We start from the raw sequence: 22,528 nt of genomic DNA, 5'->3' as shown, positions 1-22,528 counted from the left end.
CTACTTAGCTGTAATGTTGTCAGATAAGGAATTCTGTTTAAGTTTAAAGGTATTTGAAGGCTGGTAAGACAAGAAATTGTGATAATTTTAAAACCCTTGGCAATGAGCAAAGTGGGCCTGAAAATTGGCATTTGAGAGGGCAAATGCTTTTTTGAGAAATCATGTCAACATGGAGGAAAAAAACACCGCCCAAAGACAAATTTTCTTTAACCCAGTGTTGCCAGACACTGCCAAATACATTTTTCCAAACATTTTGCTTCAAAACTTGTGCAATCTCACTTGAATTTCTAAGCCTTTTCTTATTGCAGGATCTATTTTTTAAAAAGATTTCCGCTTTCTAAAGCCCACGTTTTTATTTAGTTTGTCTTGATTTTCAGGCTATGTTTAAACTCTGTTGCATGCTTGTCTAATGTCTAGGCCTACAAATTTTCAGCAATGATGGGAACTGTAGTTGTGTGATGATTACCAGATTACCAGGCAGTTAACAAAAAGTGTTGCTGTTATATGATCAAACTTTACCCTCCAGTCTCCACACAATACACCTTACATTTACTTCATTGTGTATGAGTAATTACGGTACAACGTTACTAAATAGTGTTCCTTTTTTCAGGCTGGTAAATTTTATCATTTGCTTAACTTGGTAAGATTAAGTGATGAATGAAAATAACGGCGGTTTGGAAGAAAAGGTGAATTCATTTGAAATCTGTTTTCTCCAAGACATTCATGAAATATTGAGCAGACTTGAAACTGGACAAGACATAGAAAGCTTAGGTCATAAAGTTATTGAATTAAAAGAAAAGATTAAACTCTCCAAACAAGAAATTGAAGAAGCCAAAGGAATTGATAGTACTAAAGAAGAGCAGGAAAACATTCTGAAAGCTTTGCAACAGCAATTGCTAATAAAGCGTGGTATTGTACAAAAGTATCAAAACTTTCATACACATCATGAAACTTAACTTGCTGACTTTTAACAAGCTGTAGAGTTTACTAAAAATTGTTTGTTTTTACTTTTCGGAGATGTTTTCCTCATTTTTCTGTGATAACACCAAAGTTATTCCAGATGTTGTGGTAGACTATTTGCCAACATCAAAACAACCAGAAACACCACTGGTCATTGATAATGGATCATATCAGTGTCGAGTTGGTTGGGCTGCTTCATGTGATCCTGAACTATGCTTTAAAAACATCATGGCTAAAAACAGAGGAAATAAAAAAGAAAAAGATTGGGAAGTTCAAGTGGCAAGTGAGATTGCAGATCTAGAAGCTGTGCGATATTTTTTAAGGACTCCGTATGATTTCAATGTTGTTGTAAATTATTCAGTTCAAGAAACATTGTTTGATTATGCTTTTAAGCATATGGGAATAGATTTGGATGGCAGTGTTCCACACCCCATAGTACTTACAGAGCCTGTAGCAAATCCATGTTATTGCAGAAAAAATATGTCCGAACTCTTGTTTGAATGTTATTCTATTCCTAAGCTATCATATGGAATTGATTGTCTTTTTAGCTACTACTTTTCACACTGCCAAAACACAATTCCCAGCTCAGCATTAGTAATATCTTCAGGGTTTAGAACTACTCATGTATTACCTGTAGTAAACAATTACCCTGATGTTAAAAATTGTCTTCGCATAAACTTGGGCGGCTACAACTGCAGTGCTTATTTGCAACGCCTGTTGCAATTAAAGCATTCTCGTTGTACGTCAGAGTTAACTTTAACAAGAATGGAACATGTTATTCACAATTTATGTAATATTTCTCCTTCGTATGACGAAGAAGTTAAAAAATGGCTTGATATTAAATTTAAAACAGAAAACACTACCTCACTCGTGTTTGATTCAACTACTGTCAGTAATTCTCCAAAGTCACTAGGATTTGATGAAACATTAAAACTGGAAAAGAAGCTCAAACAAGCGGAGTACAAACTGTTTGAAGTTGAATGTGTGACAGAATTAGAGCATGAAAACCCAGATGCAGCTGTGAAAGTTGCCAAAGATGCTGGGTGCAGTGATCTTGACCAGCTGAAAGAAAAGGCTGCGAAACTACGCTCAAATATTCAATCAATAAGGTCAGAGTTGAATGAACTGTATCATTCAGACAATGACCCAATGAAACAAACAGTGCAATGCGGCATCGAGAAAGTGCAAGTTCCAGAAATTGTATTTCAACCATCACTGGTTGGCTTCGAACAGTGCGGCATAGCAGAATGTGCTGAGTTGGTTTTACAACGTTATTCTTCTGAAATTCAAGATGCCATGTCACAGAATGTGTTTATTACTGGTGGTAACACTAATATCAAAGGGTTTAGAGAAAGGGTTTTCAATGAACTGCAGCAACTAAGACCCTATCAATCTAAAATACATGTGACTCATGCAGACAATCCATCAACCGATGCATGGAAAGGTGCTGCTAAGTGGGCAATCACTGATCACAGCTACTGGATTAGTAAATCTGATTTTGAAGAATTTGGTTGGGAATACTTAAAAATGCATCAATTTTCTAACTATTGGGCTAAGAAAACTTAGACTGCTTTGGTAGTTGTAGTAGCTTTAATTTTTCAATTAATAGTTATAGAAGATGGGAAATCCAATTTTTAATGTCTTTATTACACGATCAACTTGTGAATAATTTTGATTTCAGTACTGGATTTTTGCTACACTTGAAATGAATAACTCAGCAGTCACTTGCATTGGACGATCTATTTTACAATATTTCAATAAATTTTTAAAATAGTAAATGCATTATTTTAAGTCCATCGCGACAGTGTTCTGATCTCTTTTGCATCGTCTTATGTCATAAAAAATGTTAATGCATTACATTGATAAGTACGTTTTTGTGGTACATTGTATCACGTAGATCATCGCTCTTCCACCTTTTTGTTATCCAGAATAATGCTGCAATCAATATACTAAAGCAAGAAATCAATTTTTCCCCTGAAAAAAGATGCCTTGGCGGAACCCTAGGCTGCAGAACCCTTGTTGTAGATGCAGAGCACTGATGTAGATACCTGCCGCATATTCTTTTGGTGTGTTTTGTATTAATGTCCACTGCAAAACCAAACTTTTAGTGTATGTATGTACAAATTGTTTATGCTGCATTAGTTTTGTTCTGAAATGTCGCTCATTGGAAAAAGCTTAAGCCGAAAAATGTCTTACTACTTTACAGAGTGTATGCATTGTGATGAAAGTGAAAATACAAAAGTGGCATGCAGTAGCTAGTTGGCATTGGCAGGCTTCGGATGACAGTTGTGGAATTTGTCGCTATCCATTTGAATACTGCTGTTCTAATTGCAAAACCGCTGGAGACGACTGCCCAATAGGTAAACACAGACGTTGTACTGTTACTTATGCATGTTGGCACTTGACAGTGAAAAGAGTGAAACAGTGTCCAGATGTTCTGATCGCAGCTCGGAAGAACGTTGCATCGTACAACACGTTTCGTGTTTCGGAATGCAATTGTTTGAATGCAACTTGTGCTACAACAAACGTGCATGAAGTCGATGTTTTTGTGTATTTCAATTTACAACTTTTCGTTTTTCAAATATCATAAATGTAGCAAGCAGACAACACCGGTTCATATTCTTACATACACAATTACACATATGCGATGTGCAATTGTGCATGGAAAACAAAAACTTTGCTTCATCAACATCCGAGCAATTTATAACTCAATTTGATTTTGTTTGATTTTTGTTTTGCAGTTTGGGGTCGTTGCTCGCATTGCTTTCACATGCATTGTATTTTAAAGTGGCTTCAATCTCAGCAAGCTAGTCAACAGTGTCCCATGTGTAGACAAGAGTGGAAGTTCAAAGAAGTTTGAAAGGTGTCTTGTATAATCTATGTTTTTTGCATCCTAGTTAAATATCAAAGTTATAACGCAAGAGGCAATATCAAAGACACTATTCTGATGCTTTCTGCCAAATGCCAATGGCATCCAAGCAAGCGAATTGTTGCTGGCTGGGATGTGATGGCATTTGCCTGCCATCACAACACAGGCACTGTGAAGTTTGTTTCTTCCGTGTTTTCGTTTGAAATCAAGCTTGGTGAAAACTTATCCTGTAGTTTGAGAAGAAGCTTGTAGCAATGATTCAATAATCAATAGGTTAGTTATTTTTGCAAAATAGTTGGCATTGTCTGATGAACAACGACTCTTCTTCCCAATATTTTTAAACTTCGATCTAGATTCTAGAACTTCACCGATATTCTGTCCGACACTGCTTGGCTACACTACAATAACGGAACAGTTTCTTTATACTGTATTTGATTTAAATGATGATACTTAGCGAGATCCGGCAAACTTTTCCATAAATTGTAGAATTTCCAATGGTGATGTCCGTTACTCAATTTCTGTATTTTTGCTATTATGATTTTATAAGTATGTAATATGTATAGTTGAAAAGCAATAATATACAAAATTAATCATGCTGTCCTGAAGCTTCAAAACGATGTTGTACTAGCGCTTAATTGAACTTCTTGTGGTGCAATTTAAATATCATGCCTGCTCTGTAGACCTGTGGTTATCGGCCAAATAATGTGATATCATAATCGTTAGAGAATGGGAATTAGGGATGGGCAAAATAGAATAATTAGCTATTCTAGAATATTTTAGAATACTGAAACCGAATATAGAATACAGATATCTATTCTAGAATAATTGACAGTTTTTACCATGACACATTTTAATGATTTTTATGACTTTACAAAAACAATGAACATCACAAAAAATGCTTATCGCAGTGTAACAAATTTAGGCTTTCTAAATTTTCACCAGTCAAACGAGATCTCAACTTAGTGGCAGTTAAACCTGCACTTGAAAAACATCTCTGAAGAAGCAGATGTAGCAGGTACCGTACACAAAATATTTTGAAACTAACTGACATAAACAAGAAAATTGGTTTTTGTTTGCTTTCCACCAAACAAGGGCATTTTGAAGAGATATAGTCGATGCTTTCAACAACGTGAGATAGGTATCTATTTCTAAAGGTGGTGAAACCAAATTTGCTGATTCATCTTTACTACTGCATGTAGCATCTTCAATCCCACCGCTCAACAAGTCGTCCATGTCACTGTACTGGCATACCAGTAGTAAAAGCTAAGACAAAGCCAGTAGTAAAAGCTAAGACAAAGCCAGCTACCCGTACGTACATCTGCGGGGAGGGTCGCTAATCCTCACACCCTGTGGTCGGCGTTGCCCTACATACGAGAGTGGGAGCTTCCGATGTTGGGTTGCTCTAGGTTTGCTTAAAATCTAGAAAATAATTCTCAGCCTGCTCATAAAGAGCCAACCAAAAAATTTGGGGGCCAAACAGCCAGGTTTCTGAAAGTTTGCCCCAAATAGGCCAACCTGGCAACCCTGGCGTTAGGGGGTCCCCAGTGGGGGGGGAGGTTTGCTAGTCCTCACACTCTGTGGTCGACGTTGCCTTACATGCGAGATTTTTTTTTTTTTTTTTTTTTTGGGAGAATGGGAGCTCGCGACATGTTGAGTTGCTGAGCGAAGGCTAGTCGACCCTTCTATTCTACCAGAAACAAGTTAGGTTTGTGGTACCGAAATAGAGAAAAATCCTGAAAGCGGATTAAGCTGTTTCGTGCCACACTTCCGCAAGATTGTGAGGACTACAAAGCGCTTGACAAGAAAGATCTCTTTAATGCGAACAATGAAACTCGTGCGTTTTTCCGACGCCGCATCGCACTAAATCGATAAACAATTGTACTTTCGCTGTAGCGAATTCGTTGCGATCAAACGGACTTGAACGAAGTCGTTCGTTAAAGCGGTTTCAATTATCCGATTTCATATGCATTTTGAAACCGGTTTGGCTCTACAACCGGTTATTCTATATTCGGTATTCTATTTTGCCCATCCCTAATGGGAATAGCTACATCTCTACTCATTCTCTAGGCACTGTAAAATCATTATGTCTTATGTGGTGATTGTGTATTTCAGGTATGCTTACGTCAAAATTGTTCCAAAAATTTCAACACAGAAAACTTATCCCTGCTTTGAATTTCAAAACTGCTTCTGTTCCAAAAAAGTCACCATGTGCCTCTGACTTGTGGAGACTGTTATTAGATGTTCATGAACACGGAAATAGTTACGGATTCCACACCAAGTATTTCAAAACTCTCAAACCGGAAAACATCGTTGTTGAATTTAGTTCTCCGAATATTGCCAAACTCTTTCATATTGGTCATTACAGATCAACTGTCGTTGGCAATGTGATCAGCAATGTACTGATTGCTTCTGGACACAATGTTTGCAAAATTAATTACCTTGGAGATTGGGGTATTCAATTCGCTTTAATTGCAGTTGCGTATAAAATGTATGGAAATGACACACTGCTTCACAGCGACCCACTCAAGCATCTGTTTGAACTCTATGTTAAAATCTCGTCTCAAGTACAAGATTCTTCAAACGTTTATGACGAAGCTCAACAGCTATTTCAAGAAATGGAAAATGGTAATGAAAATACTCTGCAATTTTGGAAGCGTTGCAGAGATTTGAGCGTGCAAGAGTACAAGAAATTGTACGAAGAAACCGGAATAGAATTCGACGTGTATTCAGGTGAATCTATGTATGTTAATGCCGGAAAAAGAATTGTAGAACGGTTGAAAGCGAAAGGTTGCGTGGAATCTGATGGTAATGCTTTGAAAGTGGATTTAGCTGGATCAAGCTGGTTAAAGAATACTGAAACTCATCTCTGTTATCCAGTTATTGCAAAATCGAATGGAACAACTCTGTATTTGTCACGGGATGTTGCTGCTGCACTTGACCGCTATGAGGGATATAATTTTGACCGCATGATCTACGTGACTGATGAGTCACAGGCTGCCCATTTCAAACAAGTTTTTGGAATTTTAGAAAAATTGGGTTGTGAGTGGGCTAAAAACGACGACAACTGTAAAGTATTCCACAAATCGTTTGGTCGTATTCAAAAAATGCAAACGCGAAAAGGAAACGTCGTGTTTTTGAATGACATTTTAGAGGAGGCATACCAAAGAGCCTACGAAGACCGACGAGACTGTGATACTAGAAAGGCTGATTTAGATGACTACAAAATTACTGCAACACTTGCAAAATCAGGTTTAATATGCTACGATTTGAAAAGCTCTTTGAGTAAAGGCTATAAATTTAACTGGGAGTCTGCACTTGCTTCTAAAGGAAACAGTGGCATGTATCTTCAGTACACTTACAGCCGACTTTGTAGCCTGGAGAAATATTCTGGAGTTGATGTATCGACTAGCATAGACCCTGATAGAATAATATCGGACGAATATCTTGTGGCTCTGCTTCATCATATCGAAAACTACACAAAAGTGACAAAAAAATTGTATGAGACGTTGGAACCTAATCATCTTGTTGGTTATCTTTTTGTCTTATCTCGACTAATATCAAGAGCTTTAACGAACTGCTACGTGAAAGAAAAGCCTTTGAATGACGCACAAGCTCGTTTACTTTGCTTCCATTGCGCTAAAATAGTTCTCGGTAACGGGTTGAAATTATTAGGGATCTCCCCTTTAGAACAACATTAGTAAATCGTCGTACGTTTAACAACGAGGTCGTGCGCTTTACACTTTTTTGATCAAGTTAAGTATTAAAAACTTGTAAACAAAGAGGGTGTTTGAAATACAGGTGGTTATCAAGTGTCCAATCAGTTGTTTTGTGACTTTAATGAGAAAGAAATCGTGACTGCTTGTCTTTTAAAGGTGTCCTAAGGGTTTTTGAATTCTTACTAGTTACAACGTTCACCTACTGTAATGAAGTCCCGAGCAGAAACACACGAGTTGTTTTCGCACACCGTAACAATGCGCGTCATCACAGTGAAGAACATATAAAATGCATAATGCAGTGCGGTTGAAGGCAAGGGAAAAAAGTGAAGAATATATTATTTTAAATAGTAAACTTTAGAACAATTTAATATAAGTCTAAGCAGTCGAGACCAACAACATATTTCGGACAAAATTATTCAGTTACGAAGACGTCTCAAACTATGCCAAAATAGGCATGAAGCCTGCCTATTGACTTATACGATTTCGTTAGCAGATTTCCACCGTTACGATTGAGTACGTTGCACTGTTTTGAGGTAACGGCTATCAAACAACTTTCTGTTGTGGTGCTTTGATGTGATTTGTTGCATATTTTAAAATTTTTGTTATATCTTTGGGTAGTAACTAGTAATAAAATAAGCTGTGCTGGTAGTTTGTTTGACTTGACGGTCTAAAAATGAATCTATTGTTTCGTCATTTTCTTGGGAAAACCATTAAAGAATATCATTAAGCGAATACAAGAATATTTAAATTTCTACGTCACGTGGATCAAAAGTCTGTAAGTTAAGAAGTTATCGCTCCTACTGTCTGCTGCAACTGGAAACTTTCCCGGTACTTCGAGTGTTAGGGTACCACGTCAAACGATAAATATTTTCCCACCATGATCTAACTTCAAACAGTGTTAAAATAGGATTTTAAAAACGATTCGTTTGATTTCCAAAAGAGAAAAACCAAGTTTTCTTGAAAGCAAGATTTATTTGCAATAAGCATTTGATTAAACACATACCAAATAATATTGACAGATATGTATAAAATACAGTAAAGCAGCATTATGCCAGAAATAACGCAATGTAAAGTGCTTGCTAGAAAGCAATGATTGGTTCAAAACAGAATGTAAAAGAACAGCTTGTTACAGTGGATAACAGTTTGAAAAAAGTTAGAGCAATTAATTTGCACAACAAAAATTATTAGTAGGCTGCTTGTAAATGATACCTTGCTAAAAACAGCTTTAAGTTTGCATAACAGTGGCAGAATCTTCTAACATATTCACATTCGGCTACTACCTAAAATGCACCCATTTCTATGAGCAATTACCAAAAAGGAACTACAATAAAGGGATATAAAATTAATTGGGAAGTAAAAAAGGAACTGCAAATACAAGTCAAACTATTTCACGTACGGTATTAAAAACTTACTAACTGGCAAGAAAATGTTAACAGTGATTTGATTAAAAAAGAAAAGCCAGTAATAGCCTATTCAACGTTAGTCGGCTGCGTAGCCGAGTTGTGAGAACGTCTGCGCGACGTTCAAAAGGACGTGGGTTCGACACCGCTCCAGAGCACGCGGCTGTGTCTCGCCAAAAGACACTTAATGGCAAGCCAAACCAAGGGTGGGAGCATCTGACTCGAAGACTATAATTAATTAATTATGTCCCTTTGCTGCTTTTTGTCGTCTGTTGTATCGCATCTGTGATTGCAGTGTACTGTAGGTTATCGCAATGGACGCAAATAAAAGTATGGTTATTATTTAGAATCTAGGGTATAGTAGTAGGGCTAATCAGAAAAAGGAATCAGTAAAGGATGATTTGAGAAAAAGATACTAGAAAATTGAAGATGCTGAGGACAGAAATAAGTAGAAGAGTCGCTGCAGACAACTGGTTGACTTGATGTTTTGGGATGAAGACCAGGCGTGGACGTCGCTATATATAATACTTTTATAGCAACGGACCAGGCTTCTTTGAAGCAAAACAAATAAAAAAAAGTTGGTGTTTTTGAAAGTTAATCTGTCAAGAAAAAGCACAAAGACTTCGTAGAAAACAAAGTAAATTTAATGGTAAACACTGCTATAATAGGCTAAAAAATTGGCAAACTATTGAAGAATCACTCACAGTTTCATTTTTCAACATTTTTAAAGCAATTACTTTCAAGCGGTTATTCCCAAATGGAATAACAATAAAAAAAAACATTCTACCTTCTCAGATTCTTGCACGTTTTGTTTCAAGGTCACAGTAAAAGAAATTTGTTGAGAATTTTGAAACAAAATGAGGGCAGTGGAATTTTTCATTAAACAAGATTTTATTTCAAATAGTTCGATTCAGAAGGGACCTATGGAGTAGTATGCATAATTATATTCATACCATTCAGCAAAAAATTGAAGCATCATAAAAATAGCCGTTTATAACTAGCATCAAGAAAAGAAAATTGTTGTGAAGCACGCAAATAGCAATTCAAAAAATTAGCATACAGCGCTGTAAAAATCAATAAAAACTTGAAGCACAATCAAACAATAGCTTATCATCACCCATGCTTGGTGTGTTCCCAACTGTGGTTGGCAGATCAATGGTTATAGAAAGATAACTCTTGATACAGTATAACAAACTGCAGTGCCAGTATGAAAGGACAGCAAAAGTCTATCAGAGCGGAAATTGTTCAATTAGAATAAAACATCAATTCAAAAAAGTTCATATAAAAGCAAGCACTTCTGTATGAAATAGATGGGTATAAGCACTTCGAAAATTGCAATGTAGCATTTGTAATGAATAGTTGTAATCAGCTGAAACTCCCAACACCAACTTGTGTCTGTCACATCATGTTATTACAACGTTCCTTTATATACACTGTCCAGTTGCTAAAAATGCTAGAAAACTTTCCGAATGGTGCATTTATGCAGTCCAAACCAAATGGCAGATCTTGAAAATACTGCTTGGAGAACTCCTTTAAGGTGATGTAGCTTTTGTAATCAGCGGTTTCCTTTTTGTTTACATTTTTCTTCACAATCGCATAGCCCCATGCATTTTTCTTTTCATGTGGATTGCCCGGATAGCAAACAGCCTTCCAGTAATATGCTGGAACCTTGACTGGTAATTTTAAGTTTGAAGACAATTGCAAAACTTTATTTATCCACAGAGGTTTGCCATTATTGTCTACTGCTGTACCATATGTCCCTGTCATGATATAGACTGCTTCACCTGGCACAAAGTCAAGAATAGTCTCCTGAGTTACACATTCATATTCTCGCCAGGAATCTCGATTAAATGATGCAAATTGTGGTGCAACATTTGTCATGGTAAAAGTTCCAAGTTGTTTTATTTTGTCCTGAGCATTTATGAAATTAGGAGACAAGTGTCCACGGTCAAGATGCATTCCATTGTCGGTATAATCCTCAGACACAGCTTGATACTTTCTACATGTATTCTTTTCAGCATAATTGACAAAAGACACATTTGAACATATGGGATGAGTTGGCAGAGACTTGATGTTGCATAACCCAGTAGCTACCCTTTCCCAGTACTCCGAATCTGGTCTAGGATAGTAAGAGACATTGACATATAACACAACTTTGTTAGCAGAGTAAAGTGGAATACGATCTGTAGTACTGAAAACAGTAGCAAAAACTTCTTTTCCCATTGTGTTGTCATACTGTTGAGTCTGACATAATTTAACTATTCCACGATTTGTGCTGTTTTTTGGTAGTGGCCACATCTTCCCATGAAAAAACTGTTGACACATATCCATCACACTATTTTTTTCTCTGTTATTCTTGATTGAACTTCCTTCAACATGATAATATTGGTACTGTTGCATACCACATATACCAAAAAGCAACAAGTAAGGATTAAAGATAGATATCATTGTTAATTAAATGTTTTGTGAAAAATATTTACAATCTAAACAATACAGTAATAATACCTAAATCAAATATAGTTATTACTATCTGAAGCCTTTACAAATTGTTTTACCTAATGGATCATCAGAAGGTCTTATTCAAATAGAATATTTTTGAATAAGACCTTCTGATGATCCGTTAGGTGAAACAATTTGTAAAGGCTTCAGATAGTAATAACTATATTTGATTTAATTCGCTCTGCTTTGCCTTTTTGCTTGGCATTGAGCACTTTTTGTAGTATTAATAGTTTTCATTGTTGTAATAATACCTATGTTATTTTAGACACTTTCAAGTAAAACTATCAATAAGGATAAAACTGCTGACACAGCCAAACTAAAATTTATTTTGTAGCTTAATTTCAGGAACTTCCGGGAGCACAGGCATGAAGCTTCTTTCTTTGCGGGCGGGCATTGTGATATCACAATGCTTCAGACCAGCAATCAAAACTTTTTTGCAGTGGTTGTCTGCACTTTTTGTTTTTGCATTGCTCAGTGGCCCCCTTGATGTGGAACAATTTTCCGTGCGAACCAGCAGCACGATTGGTTAAAAAAGATGGGACAATTTTTTTATGTTATGAACCCAACTCATTGAAGATGGAATCGTTAATTAACTACACTTCCAGAGTTGCCAGGTTGGCGGTTTTACTGCCAAATTGGCTCCTTTTTACCTTGGCTAGCGTTGTTTGTGTTTTTCGTTTTGGCGGGTGGCGTTTTTTTGTGCTTCTTTTGAATATGTTGTTTTTTAAGTATTGATGTTGCATTTTCATCCATAACAAACTTCTTTCAAAATCTATGCTTTGTTAATCATAGTTAATTTGGATTTAAATGCGTTTGAAACAATATTTTTAACGTCAACCTGAGTGTACGATAAAAAGTTGTCAGGCATCAGTAGTCACTCTCTTAGACCACTGTTAGATGAGTAAATACTAGAACTTGACTATAGAATTGACCAGGAAGAAATTTACTGGAAGAAGACTCACAATTTTTTCCTACAGCCCATGCTTCTCTTTCTTCCTGCGTTGGTTCGGCTGTCGGGGTGTGCGCTTGAGCAACGCATTTCAGGATTGCTTTCCATTCAGCGGCACCTAATGGATCGAATAATTCCCCGCCACTCCGCCAGCAACACTTCAACAATCGGAAACTCCACTGTGCCAATCTTGGTAACCGGCCCTGCGTCAAAAGCCTCTGCAAGTAAGGAAAACTACCGGAATAATTATCAAGGTTTTGTCAGTCCGAGGATAAAGATTAGGGTGGCTCGTTTTTGAACTTTTTTTTTAAATTCTCTTGGGGTAGTAGGGAAATGGTGCCAATGAGTGAGAAAACAATCATGCCAAAATTTGAGATTCGTAACAAATTATCTTCAGCCTCCTCATGGGGCCCAAAAATCGAAAAATGGGGTCAAAAACGCAATTTTTTTCAAAAATAGTTTTAGTTTAGGTAGATACAATATTGTTTAGATATGTCTAAATAACCTAAAAAAAAAATTGAAGTTTTTTTTTTTTTTTTTTTTTTTTTTTGAAAATTTCCATTTTGCTGTAAATTTCGCATTTTTGTTTGTGGTTACATAACTACAAACTTTGTCAGTGACGTAAATTCAAATAAAAGACGTCACTTTTTCCTACCAAATTAACCAAATTTCATTAAAAAATTACGCAACAGCTCAGGGCAGGTCTATAAAGAGAAATACAATGACGTTTTATAGCTGGCAAAATGTCTAACGCAATTACGTATCATGTAACCACCCACAAACATGCAAAATTTTCAGCAAAATAGAAATTTTCAGAAGCTGTGAGGAAGCTGAAGGAAAAGTTCAAACGACTTCAATTTTTTTTCTTATGCTAATTAGATAGCCTATATCTAAACAATTTTGTATCTACCCAAACTAAAAATATTTTTGAAAAAAATTGCGTTTTTGACCCCATTTTTCAATTTTTGGGCCCCATGAGGAGGCTGAAAACAATTTTTTACGAATCTCAAATTTTGTCATGATTGTTTTCTCACTCATTGGCACCATTTCCCCACTACCCCGAGAGAATTTAAAAAAAAAGTTCAAAAACGAGTTACCCTAATAAAGATTCAAAACCAACCAAATTTTTTTCAATATCAGCCTACCCCAAGGGTGTGTTGTGTTGTTATAGACAAAGTAGCCTATGTAGGCCTATATAAGTAGCCTACTCCGTGTAGGTTAGGCAAAATCTTTACCTTTTTTAAATTGAAACACTATGCAGTTTGTTTTTATTTCTGAACATCATATTGAAAAACAACCCATGCTAAAACCAAGTCATCTATGCTAAAACATAGCTTGAAGTACACAAAAAAGTCGAAGCAACAAAACGTGAAAACGCGGTTGAAGCCGAAATAAAATTATAAGTTTGAAATTTGGCTTGGTTGCTACACTGCAATCTCCTTTGCTTTTTCTTTAGCCTATCCTACTGCCTAGGCCTAGCTGTTCCCGACAATTATTCACCAAATCAAACGTCATATAAAACCGTTATGGTCTACTTAACCTAGCTGGCATCTTACGTCATGGAAATTGCTAGAAAATGTCCAAATATTGCACCATCGGTCGTAAGACCTGATGAAATATTGCATTAGCCGCTTGAACACCTGTTTGAATGACTTCATAATTGTCTTTCATTATTGCGTCACAGTTACTGTCTACGTGCATTTGAGATATCGCAAATTATTCTAGTCATTTGTAAAATTGTTTGTTGGAAGTCAGTCGCATATTTAACTGTTTGCTTGGTGCTTGCTAGCTGGACAAATTTTCAGTCTTTTATCCAAGTAATCTGTTCTGTAGTGACAGTTTTAGAGGCGTACGGTGTTGCGTTCCATTTTCGATAGCCGCGGGCTAATTTTACAGGAATACACTTTTTGAATAGACGTTTCGAGGAGTGTTTCTTTTTCGGTCATTACGTACAGACGAACGGATCCGGGAACTTTATGTTACAATTTTCCCACGAAGAGATTATGGTTTACCGCTGTGACCATAAAAAATAAAAGACGTGGCTTGTTAGTTGGTAGGCCAAGAAGCACTAGAAGCACATAAAAAATAAAAGACGTCGCTTGTTAGCTGGTAGGCCAAGAAGAACTTGAAGCAAGAAATAATAAAAGACTTTACTCTGTCTAGTGTTTGGTACTGCAGCAAAAAAAATAAAAGACAAAGTTGTTGGTTGGTAGGCTACAGAAGCAAAGAAATAATAAAAGAAGATCTTGTTGGTTGGTAGTCTACAGAAGCAAAAGAAAATTAAAGACATTTCTTCTCAGTTTGGTACTGACGAAAAATAACTTTGACATTCATTGGCAAGAAAGAAGATTAAAGACAATCGATCTGTGCTTGAAGATTCAAGTCGAAGAATCCAAGCAAGTTTTGTGGACTTTTGGACTTCATATACTCGTACAGCTACGGTATCGTGCATGTAAATTCTTTTTTATATTTCACGGTCTTTGCAGTTAAGTTTTTTATAACTTAATTTTGTGTGTTTGTGTAACTTAATTTTTTAATTGTTAAATTTAGCCCCAACACTTAATATGTCTACACTCGGTGGCGACAGGGACTCGACCGCCGTCGACTCGACTGAGTTTAAGCCTGATGATGTTCTTTGCGGTCGGCAAGGGCTCCGGACACTTCCTGAGAGTGGGGGGGTAATTTAAGCAGGGGCGAGAACGATGTTTTGACATCGACAGGGGCTTATTGGATTATCGCATCACATATACTTCTGGAAGGTCGCTCCCCAGACCCCGTTCGCATTACTGAAAGCTTCAGTTTCTAATACAGCGACTTAGGCTGAATGTTTCGCGCCGAAGGCGCAAAATTTTTGCCTTTCAGCACGATTTAAAATCGAAAAATTCTTTCAACGAATCTGAAATCACGAGCAAAAGCTTTTTAACATTTGCCATATTTTTTTGAGGTTTTGAGACAATTTTGACTGGAAGACGCAAAATTACGTACATAAGTACGCAAAATCCCTCTCCGTATTCTTCCTTGGCTCAAGTTCTCCAAATTTTGCACTTCAGACGCTAAAAGGTTAGATTTAAAAGGCCAAAAGCGTTAAAGTCAAAGCTATAATCTATAAAACTTAATTTACAATTAGCCTACATGAATACAGCACGACCACCTATGCCATAACATCTACAGTGAAATGAAACGTTTCAGCATCTAGGGTTAGGCCTACATTCAACTCATAAAAAAAGAAGCTAAAATGCATTCACTTTTGCAAGAACTGAAAATAAGGAGACATCTTGATCGATACTACAGGAAGGCCTACCGTCTGCGCCGTATAAGAAATAACACTAAACAAAAAATGCCATAACACCCAGGTAATGCCTTGTGCCAAAATCTCACAAAAACTACAAAAGAAATAACATTATAAACGAACACTTCAACTCAAACAAAACACTGTGTGCACTCTGCTTCTATTCTAAGCAGAACAGTCAGAAGTCGCCAAAGACTTTAAATCTTTGTGGATTGTTGAAAAAAATTCTTTGCAGATTTCATCTACACTTAGTTCATCCAAATACACTTAATGGGCATGGTACATGGCAATGAAATTGAGTCTTGAAGCAGTCATTGTGCGTCGGAGCCATGTTTTTAAGCGGCGTAGCGAGCTAAACGATCTTTCAGCTTCTGCAGAAGAAGGGCCATTGACCAATAGGAATTTTACAAGTTTTTCCACACTGGCATAAAACTCTTTGACAATAATAGGCCTAAGTCACATTAACTTGTTTCGAACATCGCACACATACTTGATCGGCCCAAATTTCTGATGGAAGTGGCTTAAATCTTGGCCCAAAATTTTCACGTCGAAGCCATATCGTTCCAACGCTGTAACAGCACTGTCGTTGACTGTGCCAGATATTAAAACTTCAAGCATTTGGTGAGTTTTAATTTCTTCGCCATTGAAGCGGTGGGTGAAGCCTTGCACTATGCTGTCAATAGATGCATAGAACTGCCTTCTGTAATGAGAAGCGAGGTAATGGGAAGCACTTTGCTCACAGCGCTTTCTTAAAATTTGGACTTTAGCTAAGCCTAAGCTATCTATTTGCTGCTGAAATTTCTTGTAGGCTATAACTGCATAAATTATTCTTCATTTCTAAGACTCTGGTAATTAACTTTTGAGTTTTCAACCACCTCCATCATATCGCTGATGGTAGGCCTATAGGCTAAGACTTGATCTGCAACAGGCCAGTTATCTTTTTAAGTGGTTTGAATAAAACTTGGCAAAACTGCAATGCAAAGTATGTGTTGCATTGTTGAAATTTTGAAGTGTATTTAGCAAGGCTTCGTAGTTTGACAACACTGAAGAAATGGCCGGTACGTCAGCCATCTTGTTTGGCACAAAGTGTGCAAGCCATGGTAGGATTCCTCCTGCAGGGCCATTTTGAACTTGCTAGACTGATTTTGCAAACTACTTAACTCCTGAACAATTCCCATAGCAGGGCTCTATTGCATATTTGCATCTTGCGAGTCGGAGTTTCCAAGCAAACAACTAAAAAGTTGTGCAACAAAATAAAAAAATGAAAATACAACACACAGTAGAACAAATTTAAAAATTAAATTTTTATCTCTACATTAGTGGGGGGGGGGGGGGTAATTTTGCATTAGTTACCCCCCACTCCAATTGGTGGGGGGGTAATCACCCACGCGGCCCCCCTTTTACGGAGCCCATGGCGGTCGGGCAGGCCATTCTGGGGAGGGACCCAGTAACGATGAGGCTAAGTCAGTTCGAGAGGCCCGGCATCTTAGAAGGGATATTTTGACTCAAATTGGGGAACTTTCTGTAGCCCTAGGTTCTTTGAGTGATAAGCAGGAACTGTTAATTTTTAGATCTAAGTTCTCTACTTTGGAAGAGGATTTACGGCATTTCCATGCTCTTTTGACTAAAATTTTTAACTCTGCAATCTTGGCAGAACTTCGTGATAGGGTAGACCCCGAATTTAACTCGTTAAAAAATAACCTTGAACAAAAAGTAAGTGAGTTCTTAGATATGTTGGATGCTGACATACATCCTGAGATTATGGCTTACCGCTGTGACCACTAGCCTACAGTTGAAACTTGCTTTGCATGAGCTAACTCTAATCTCAATTGTAAACTTGTTTGTATGAGCCAATTTTAAACAAACTTGCAAAAAAATTGACAGTAGGAAAGTGAGAAAATACATTCTTGAAATGAGCACTTGTGTTTTCAGCTTTGCTAGTAAGAACCAATAAGCTTCCAATGTGACAGTTGCCAGGGCCGTTGACAGGATTTCTCGGGCCCGGTACCCATTTATTTTCGGGCCCCCTTCATCGACAATGTTATGAATATAAAGGTTGTGTACAAACTTTTATTGATGTGCTGTTAAAATGAGGATGACACATGCCGTTCAATGTAGAAAGTTAAGAGGAATATCATTTATATATTTTCAAAGATTTGTTGTATCCACAAATTTCCCCAACTGTGCAATTACGCATTAGGGATTTCTCCATAAACCGCAAAATCCTTGCTCTCAATCATGATCTTCATCGATATGATTAAAATTGTTGAAGTTTTCGGCTGAAATTAATTCTTTGTGAAGTAGAGTAGCCGTTGGAGAGTAAAACAGTTTGGGGGGGGGGGGCGAACATAATTTTTCCAAATTTTGTCTTTGCGTATATATTTTCAAAAATACAAAATTACTCACAATTTCTGACAGTCATCAACTTGGCCGTGTACGAAATACAAACAAAAAAACACACGTACAACAGCGAAACTTTATAATCTACGTTCATAGACCTGTCTGTGTCCCAATTACATAAAACATTCTTGTGTATCACAAAAAAATATACAGTATATTAAGCCTAACTGAATTTAAAAAAAATTGAACTGAGACTTCACCAATAACTGGATAACAATAATTGCTGAATATTCATGTCACTAGATTATATGAAAATCTCCAGCCCAACTTCAATAAAAGGCCTGACCAAAAGTAGCTCAATCTTTTCAATTCAATGGTATATCAATATTTGTAAATTTGCATTGAAAAAAACTAAAATGGCAATCCGTTTACTTATCAAACCAGTAACATTACTTAATCCATGCTGCTTCAAATCCTACAGCTTGAAAAGAATTGGACAGTTTACCATGCTATGTGCATCAAACTTCCACCTTTGAACAAAAGTACTTTTGATACCAAAAATATTGATATTATATTACAATAAAATCATAGTCAATGTTTTTTCAGAAGATCATTACAAAGATAATCTTACTTCACAATGAAGCAGCTACGCCTACTCAAATCACAAGCACTGAAGAAAAATGACTCCCAGATAATAACTTCAAACTCAATCGTTGCCACAAAATACAGACCACATTACCAAAACATGACACAAAAATAGCACTGTTTACATTGCCTGATATATTAACTGCATGAATTGGATGACAAAACAACATAACATGTGTCTTTATATTTGATTGTTGTTGCTCTAATACTGTGTCATAGATAGTAAATAGCTGAGCATATCAACCCTGGGACTGGCAAAGACAAACAGCAGTTTATACAAAAAAATTCAATATAGAAAACAGTTAAACCATAGAACCATAGCTCACAAAAACATGAAATTAAATCCCGGAAAATTCACAAGTTGTTTTCATTTAATATACTTTTTCACTTTGTACATAACTACAGTTAGTGGCCGGGATCAATGCTCACAAAAGTGGTGTATATGTGGCCTCACAACTGTTGATTATTAAATTTTCCAACAAATGCTTATTTTGTTTGACTATATCTAAAAATGATAAGCTATATTTGTTGTATTTAAGTCAAGTTTTGCGAGCAGCATAACTCATGGTAAAATTGACTTATCCAATAATTGGATATTTTTGCCCAAATATTTTTACCAACAACAATATACATTAGTGGGATATAGAGAAAAAACAAAAAGTTCATAAGTTCACCAGAACCCAGCAAGGTTTCAAAATTCTACCAATGAAGGAATGTAAGCTAGTGTGATATTCTAACGAATATCTGTAATAAGCTTATCTCAGCTTGTCGAAGCATTATTTTGCATTTTTTTCTGCAAATACTGAATTGAAACTTAACATTCTGCCCAAATTTTAATACCAAATATAAAAGTTTCTATAAAGTTAATAAACTGGTAGAATGTTGAAAACTTATGGTAAGAATTGATTTGTCCAAATAATTTTTATATTCAACTACATTAGTAGGATATTGAGAAAAAACAAAAAACCTCGTAAAGTTACCAGTACCCATTAGACTTTTAAATCTTACCCATGAAGAAATGCAGCCTACAGCCCTAAATGTTAGTCAAGTGAATATTAGTAATAAGCTTACCTCTGTTCCCCAACTGTGCTTTTTACAGTTCTATTTTGCAGTTGTCGAATCGAAACTTATCATTCTACCCAGATTGCAATACCACATGCAACAGTTTTCAAAGTCGGTGATAATACATTTACATTCATTGGATAATATTAATGTATCTCATAAATTGCAACAATTATGTCCACTCACCTCCTACAGCTATGATTTGCAAATAGCTAGAAGTGATTACCACCAAAAAATATATATATTCAGAATTAAAGAGTAGGTGAAGAAAAATATTTCGTGTTTTTGAAAAAAAAATCGTGGTTAGGAAAATCACTATACCCGAAAGGGGGCCCGGTACTTTACATCTGACGGCTAAAGTGGCTGTTTTAACCTCTGTTGGCAATTCCTTTAGATCTGATTATATTAAGATCTTGATAATGTTTGAAGTCGCGGGGAATCTTTTAAATCCGGGCCCCCTAAATATTCCGGGCCCGGGTCCAAAAGTACCACCTAGACCCCCCTGTCAACGCCCCTGACAGTTGCACTATAATCTCATTTAGCTATTAACGAACAGTTTAAACAACTCCAAATAGCCTGCAGCAAAAGTATATTCCAAGTTGGTGCAAACGAGATTACATACTAAACAAATAGTCTGTCGATCTGCAAATACTCGGCAACTTCATCAAACGAAAACTTTCCTTCTTGAACAGCTTTTTTTTTTATTTCAAATAGAAAATTAAATCAATTAACAGTCCATTTGACCTGACTATTTGCTACTACGAAGTTGATATTCCCAGTCTGGAGAGTTTCTGACAAAAGCAATAATTGCCGAAGACAATCTTTTAAAAGCGCCAGATCTTCTACGTATTCCTTGGTGGTCATTTTGAGGCAGAGACCTCTGAACATGGCCAGATCTGTTGCTCTAATATTCTTCATTTCTGCGAGGGTTGTGGAGTGTTTATACAATGCTGGAAAACTATTCCACACAACATTAATAACTCTTAATGATATTTGGTTTTGAAAAAAAAGTTGTCTTGCTTGAAGTTTACATTTCGTTTGATTTCGAACTATAGAACAAAATTTCAGTTTGTTTCCTCTTTAGAAAGTTTTTTTTCCAACAGGTTTTTACAGGGCTGTTGGAAACATTATTTTTAGTCGAAACAACACGAAATTCACTTTACGACATGTAAACCTAGTCTCAAATAAAACAAAACTTTTCACAAGAAAAGTAGACCTATTCTGAACCAAAATTTTGTTTGAAATCTTGTAGGCAAGGCCTGAATAGAAAGCTACCACTGTAAGGAGTTAATTGAACGCACACTCAGTGAGTTCGAAACAAAAGCACGACACAATCTAAATATTGTAGCCACATTAAACTTTTGGGTGTGTTTTAAATTCGGAGATTTTCCTGCACAAAAATTCAGGGCAAAGAAATTTTGAACCGTGCCATAACAAATTTAAAAACATGTTTCAGACATTTGTTTTGAAGGTAGTTGGGTATAGACTAAGTCGTAGTTGGATAAGAATCCAAGTTAGCAAACAAAGAAATAGGAAATTCGATAAACGCTGCTTCCATTTTCGATGTGTGCACATGAGCAATGCATTTCAAGGACAGCTCTCCATTCAATGACACTTAATTAGTGGATGGAGTAACTACTAGACAACAACACTTTCATAGACAAAAAGTTCTGTGTAAATCTCGATAACCTATGTCAGTGGCTTAAAGCTTTTGCAAATATGCGAAACTGCCAGAAATGACATTTGAAAGAACGTTTCCCATTCCAAATATTAAAGCTATCAACCAAGTTAGGCTAACTTTTTAGGATTGGGTGGTAACCTGCTTTTTGCTTAGATTGTTGGAAACGAACATGTTTCGTTCAAACACAATTTTTCCCAAACCACCAATTTTGCTGCGAAACAAAGCGAATCATTTTGAAATAATTTTGTGTTAAACACTAGTAGAGTAAAGCTAAATAATTAGCAAATTTTTGATGTAGCTTTAATTTTGTTGCGATAAAAAACTTTTTTTTTCGGTTTGAGTTCACGAAACAAAACTGTTTTCTATTCGAAACGCATCCAGCACAATAAATTTTCGTCGAAACCAAACAAAATGTCTGTGTATCAAACAGCTCAAATACAAATTTGTCCTGATCAGCTTTCAGATGTGCAAGTGAAACCACGAGTATTTTCGATACTTTTTGCACGCCTTCACACTTTTCATCTTGGTTCTCACTGTCCTGTTTTCAAGCTGCAGTAGAAATAACACAATTTAACTCAATATGTGTCACATGTGTAGCAGGGGCAGATCTACCGGGTGGGCCTGATTGGTACAGGCCCACCCAGATTGACAGTGGGCCCACCCAAAATCAGGATTCATGAAAAAGAACATATTAATGTTTAACACTAGAACAACCAAGTGGCACTGAATTGTCTGTGGCATCACTGTTTCACAGCATGATACCACACATTTGTACCACCATACCACTTTAATTTTTGCATTTTGGCCCGCCGTGGCATTATTGGTGAAAACCCATCAAGATAATTCCTAGGCCCATCCATAAACTACGTTCTTAATCCGCCACTGATGTGTAGGCACTGCTTAGTGCTTACGTCAGTGACACTGAGAATTAAACGAGTAGCCTACAAATCACGTTGAAATGATGATTAGTGGCGTAGCTACCCATTGGATCTTGTGGATAAATCCAGGGGCGGCACGTTGCTGGAGGGCGGCAAAATGTGATTACGTTTTAAACGAACAAAGACAGTCACATTAATTTATTCTCTGAGACTCAGACTTAAACGATCTAAACTTAACAC

General features: G+C 36.6%; 3 protein-coding genes across 3 annotated transcripts; 2 read left to right on the top strand and 1 right to left on the bottom strand.

Moving 5' to 3' along the window:
- The first annotated feature begins 878 nt into the window (after positions 1-878).
- Positions 879-3,165, top strand: LOC145775048 (actin-related protein 5-like). The gene has a single exon (XM_082586243.1). The coding sequence runs from the start codon at positions 1,018-1,020 to the stop codon at positions 2,524-2,526; it is 1,509 nt and encodes a 502-aa protein (XP_082442369.1). The 5' UTR covers positions 879-1,017; the 3' UTR covers positions 2,527-3,165.
- Positions 3,166-3,704: 539 nt separating this feature from the next.
- LOC145775047 (putative arginine--tRNA ligase, mitochondrial) lies at positions 3,705-8,297 on the top strand. The gene is made up of 2 exons (XM_082586242.1): positions 3,705-3,823; positions 5,942-8,297. The coding sequence occupies exon 2, from the start codon at positions 5,944-5,946 to the stop codon at positions 7,525-7,527; it is 1,584 nt and encodes a 527-aa protein (XP_082442368.1). The 5' UTR covers positions 3,705-3,823; positions 5,942-5,943; the 3' UTR covers positions 7,528-8,297.
- A 206-nt stretch (positions 8,298-8,503) lies between these two features.
- Positions 8,504-11,413, bottom strand: LOC145775049 (endonuclease domain-containing 1 protein-like). The gene has a single exon (XM_082586244.1). The coding sequence runs from the start codon at positions 11,391-11,393 to the stop codon at positions 10,344-10,346; it is 1,050 nt and encodes a 349-aa protein (XP_082442370.1). The 5' UTR covers positions 11,394-11,413; the 3' UTR covers positions 8,504-10,343.
- Positions 11,414-22,528: the final 11,115 nt, after the last annotated feature.

The sequence above is a fragment of the Aplidium turbinatum genome, chromosome 8 (genome assembly GCF_918807975.1).
Source record: "Aplidium turbinatum chromosome 8, kaAplTurb1.1, whole genome shotgun sequence".
Lineage (NCBI taxonomy): Eukaryota > Metazoa > Chordata > Ascidiacea > Aplousobranchia > Polyclinidae > Aplidium > Aplidium turbinatum.
Note: the sequence above shows the minus strand (reverse complement) of the source record. Positions and strands in the feature narration are given on the sequence as shown.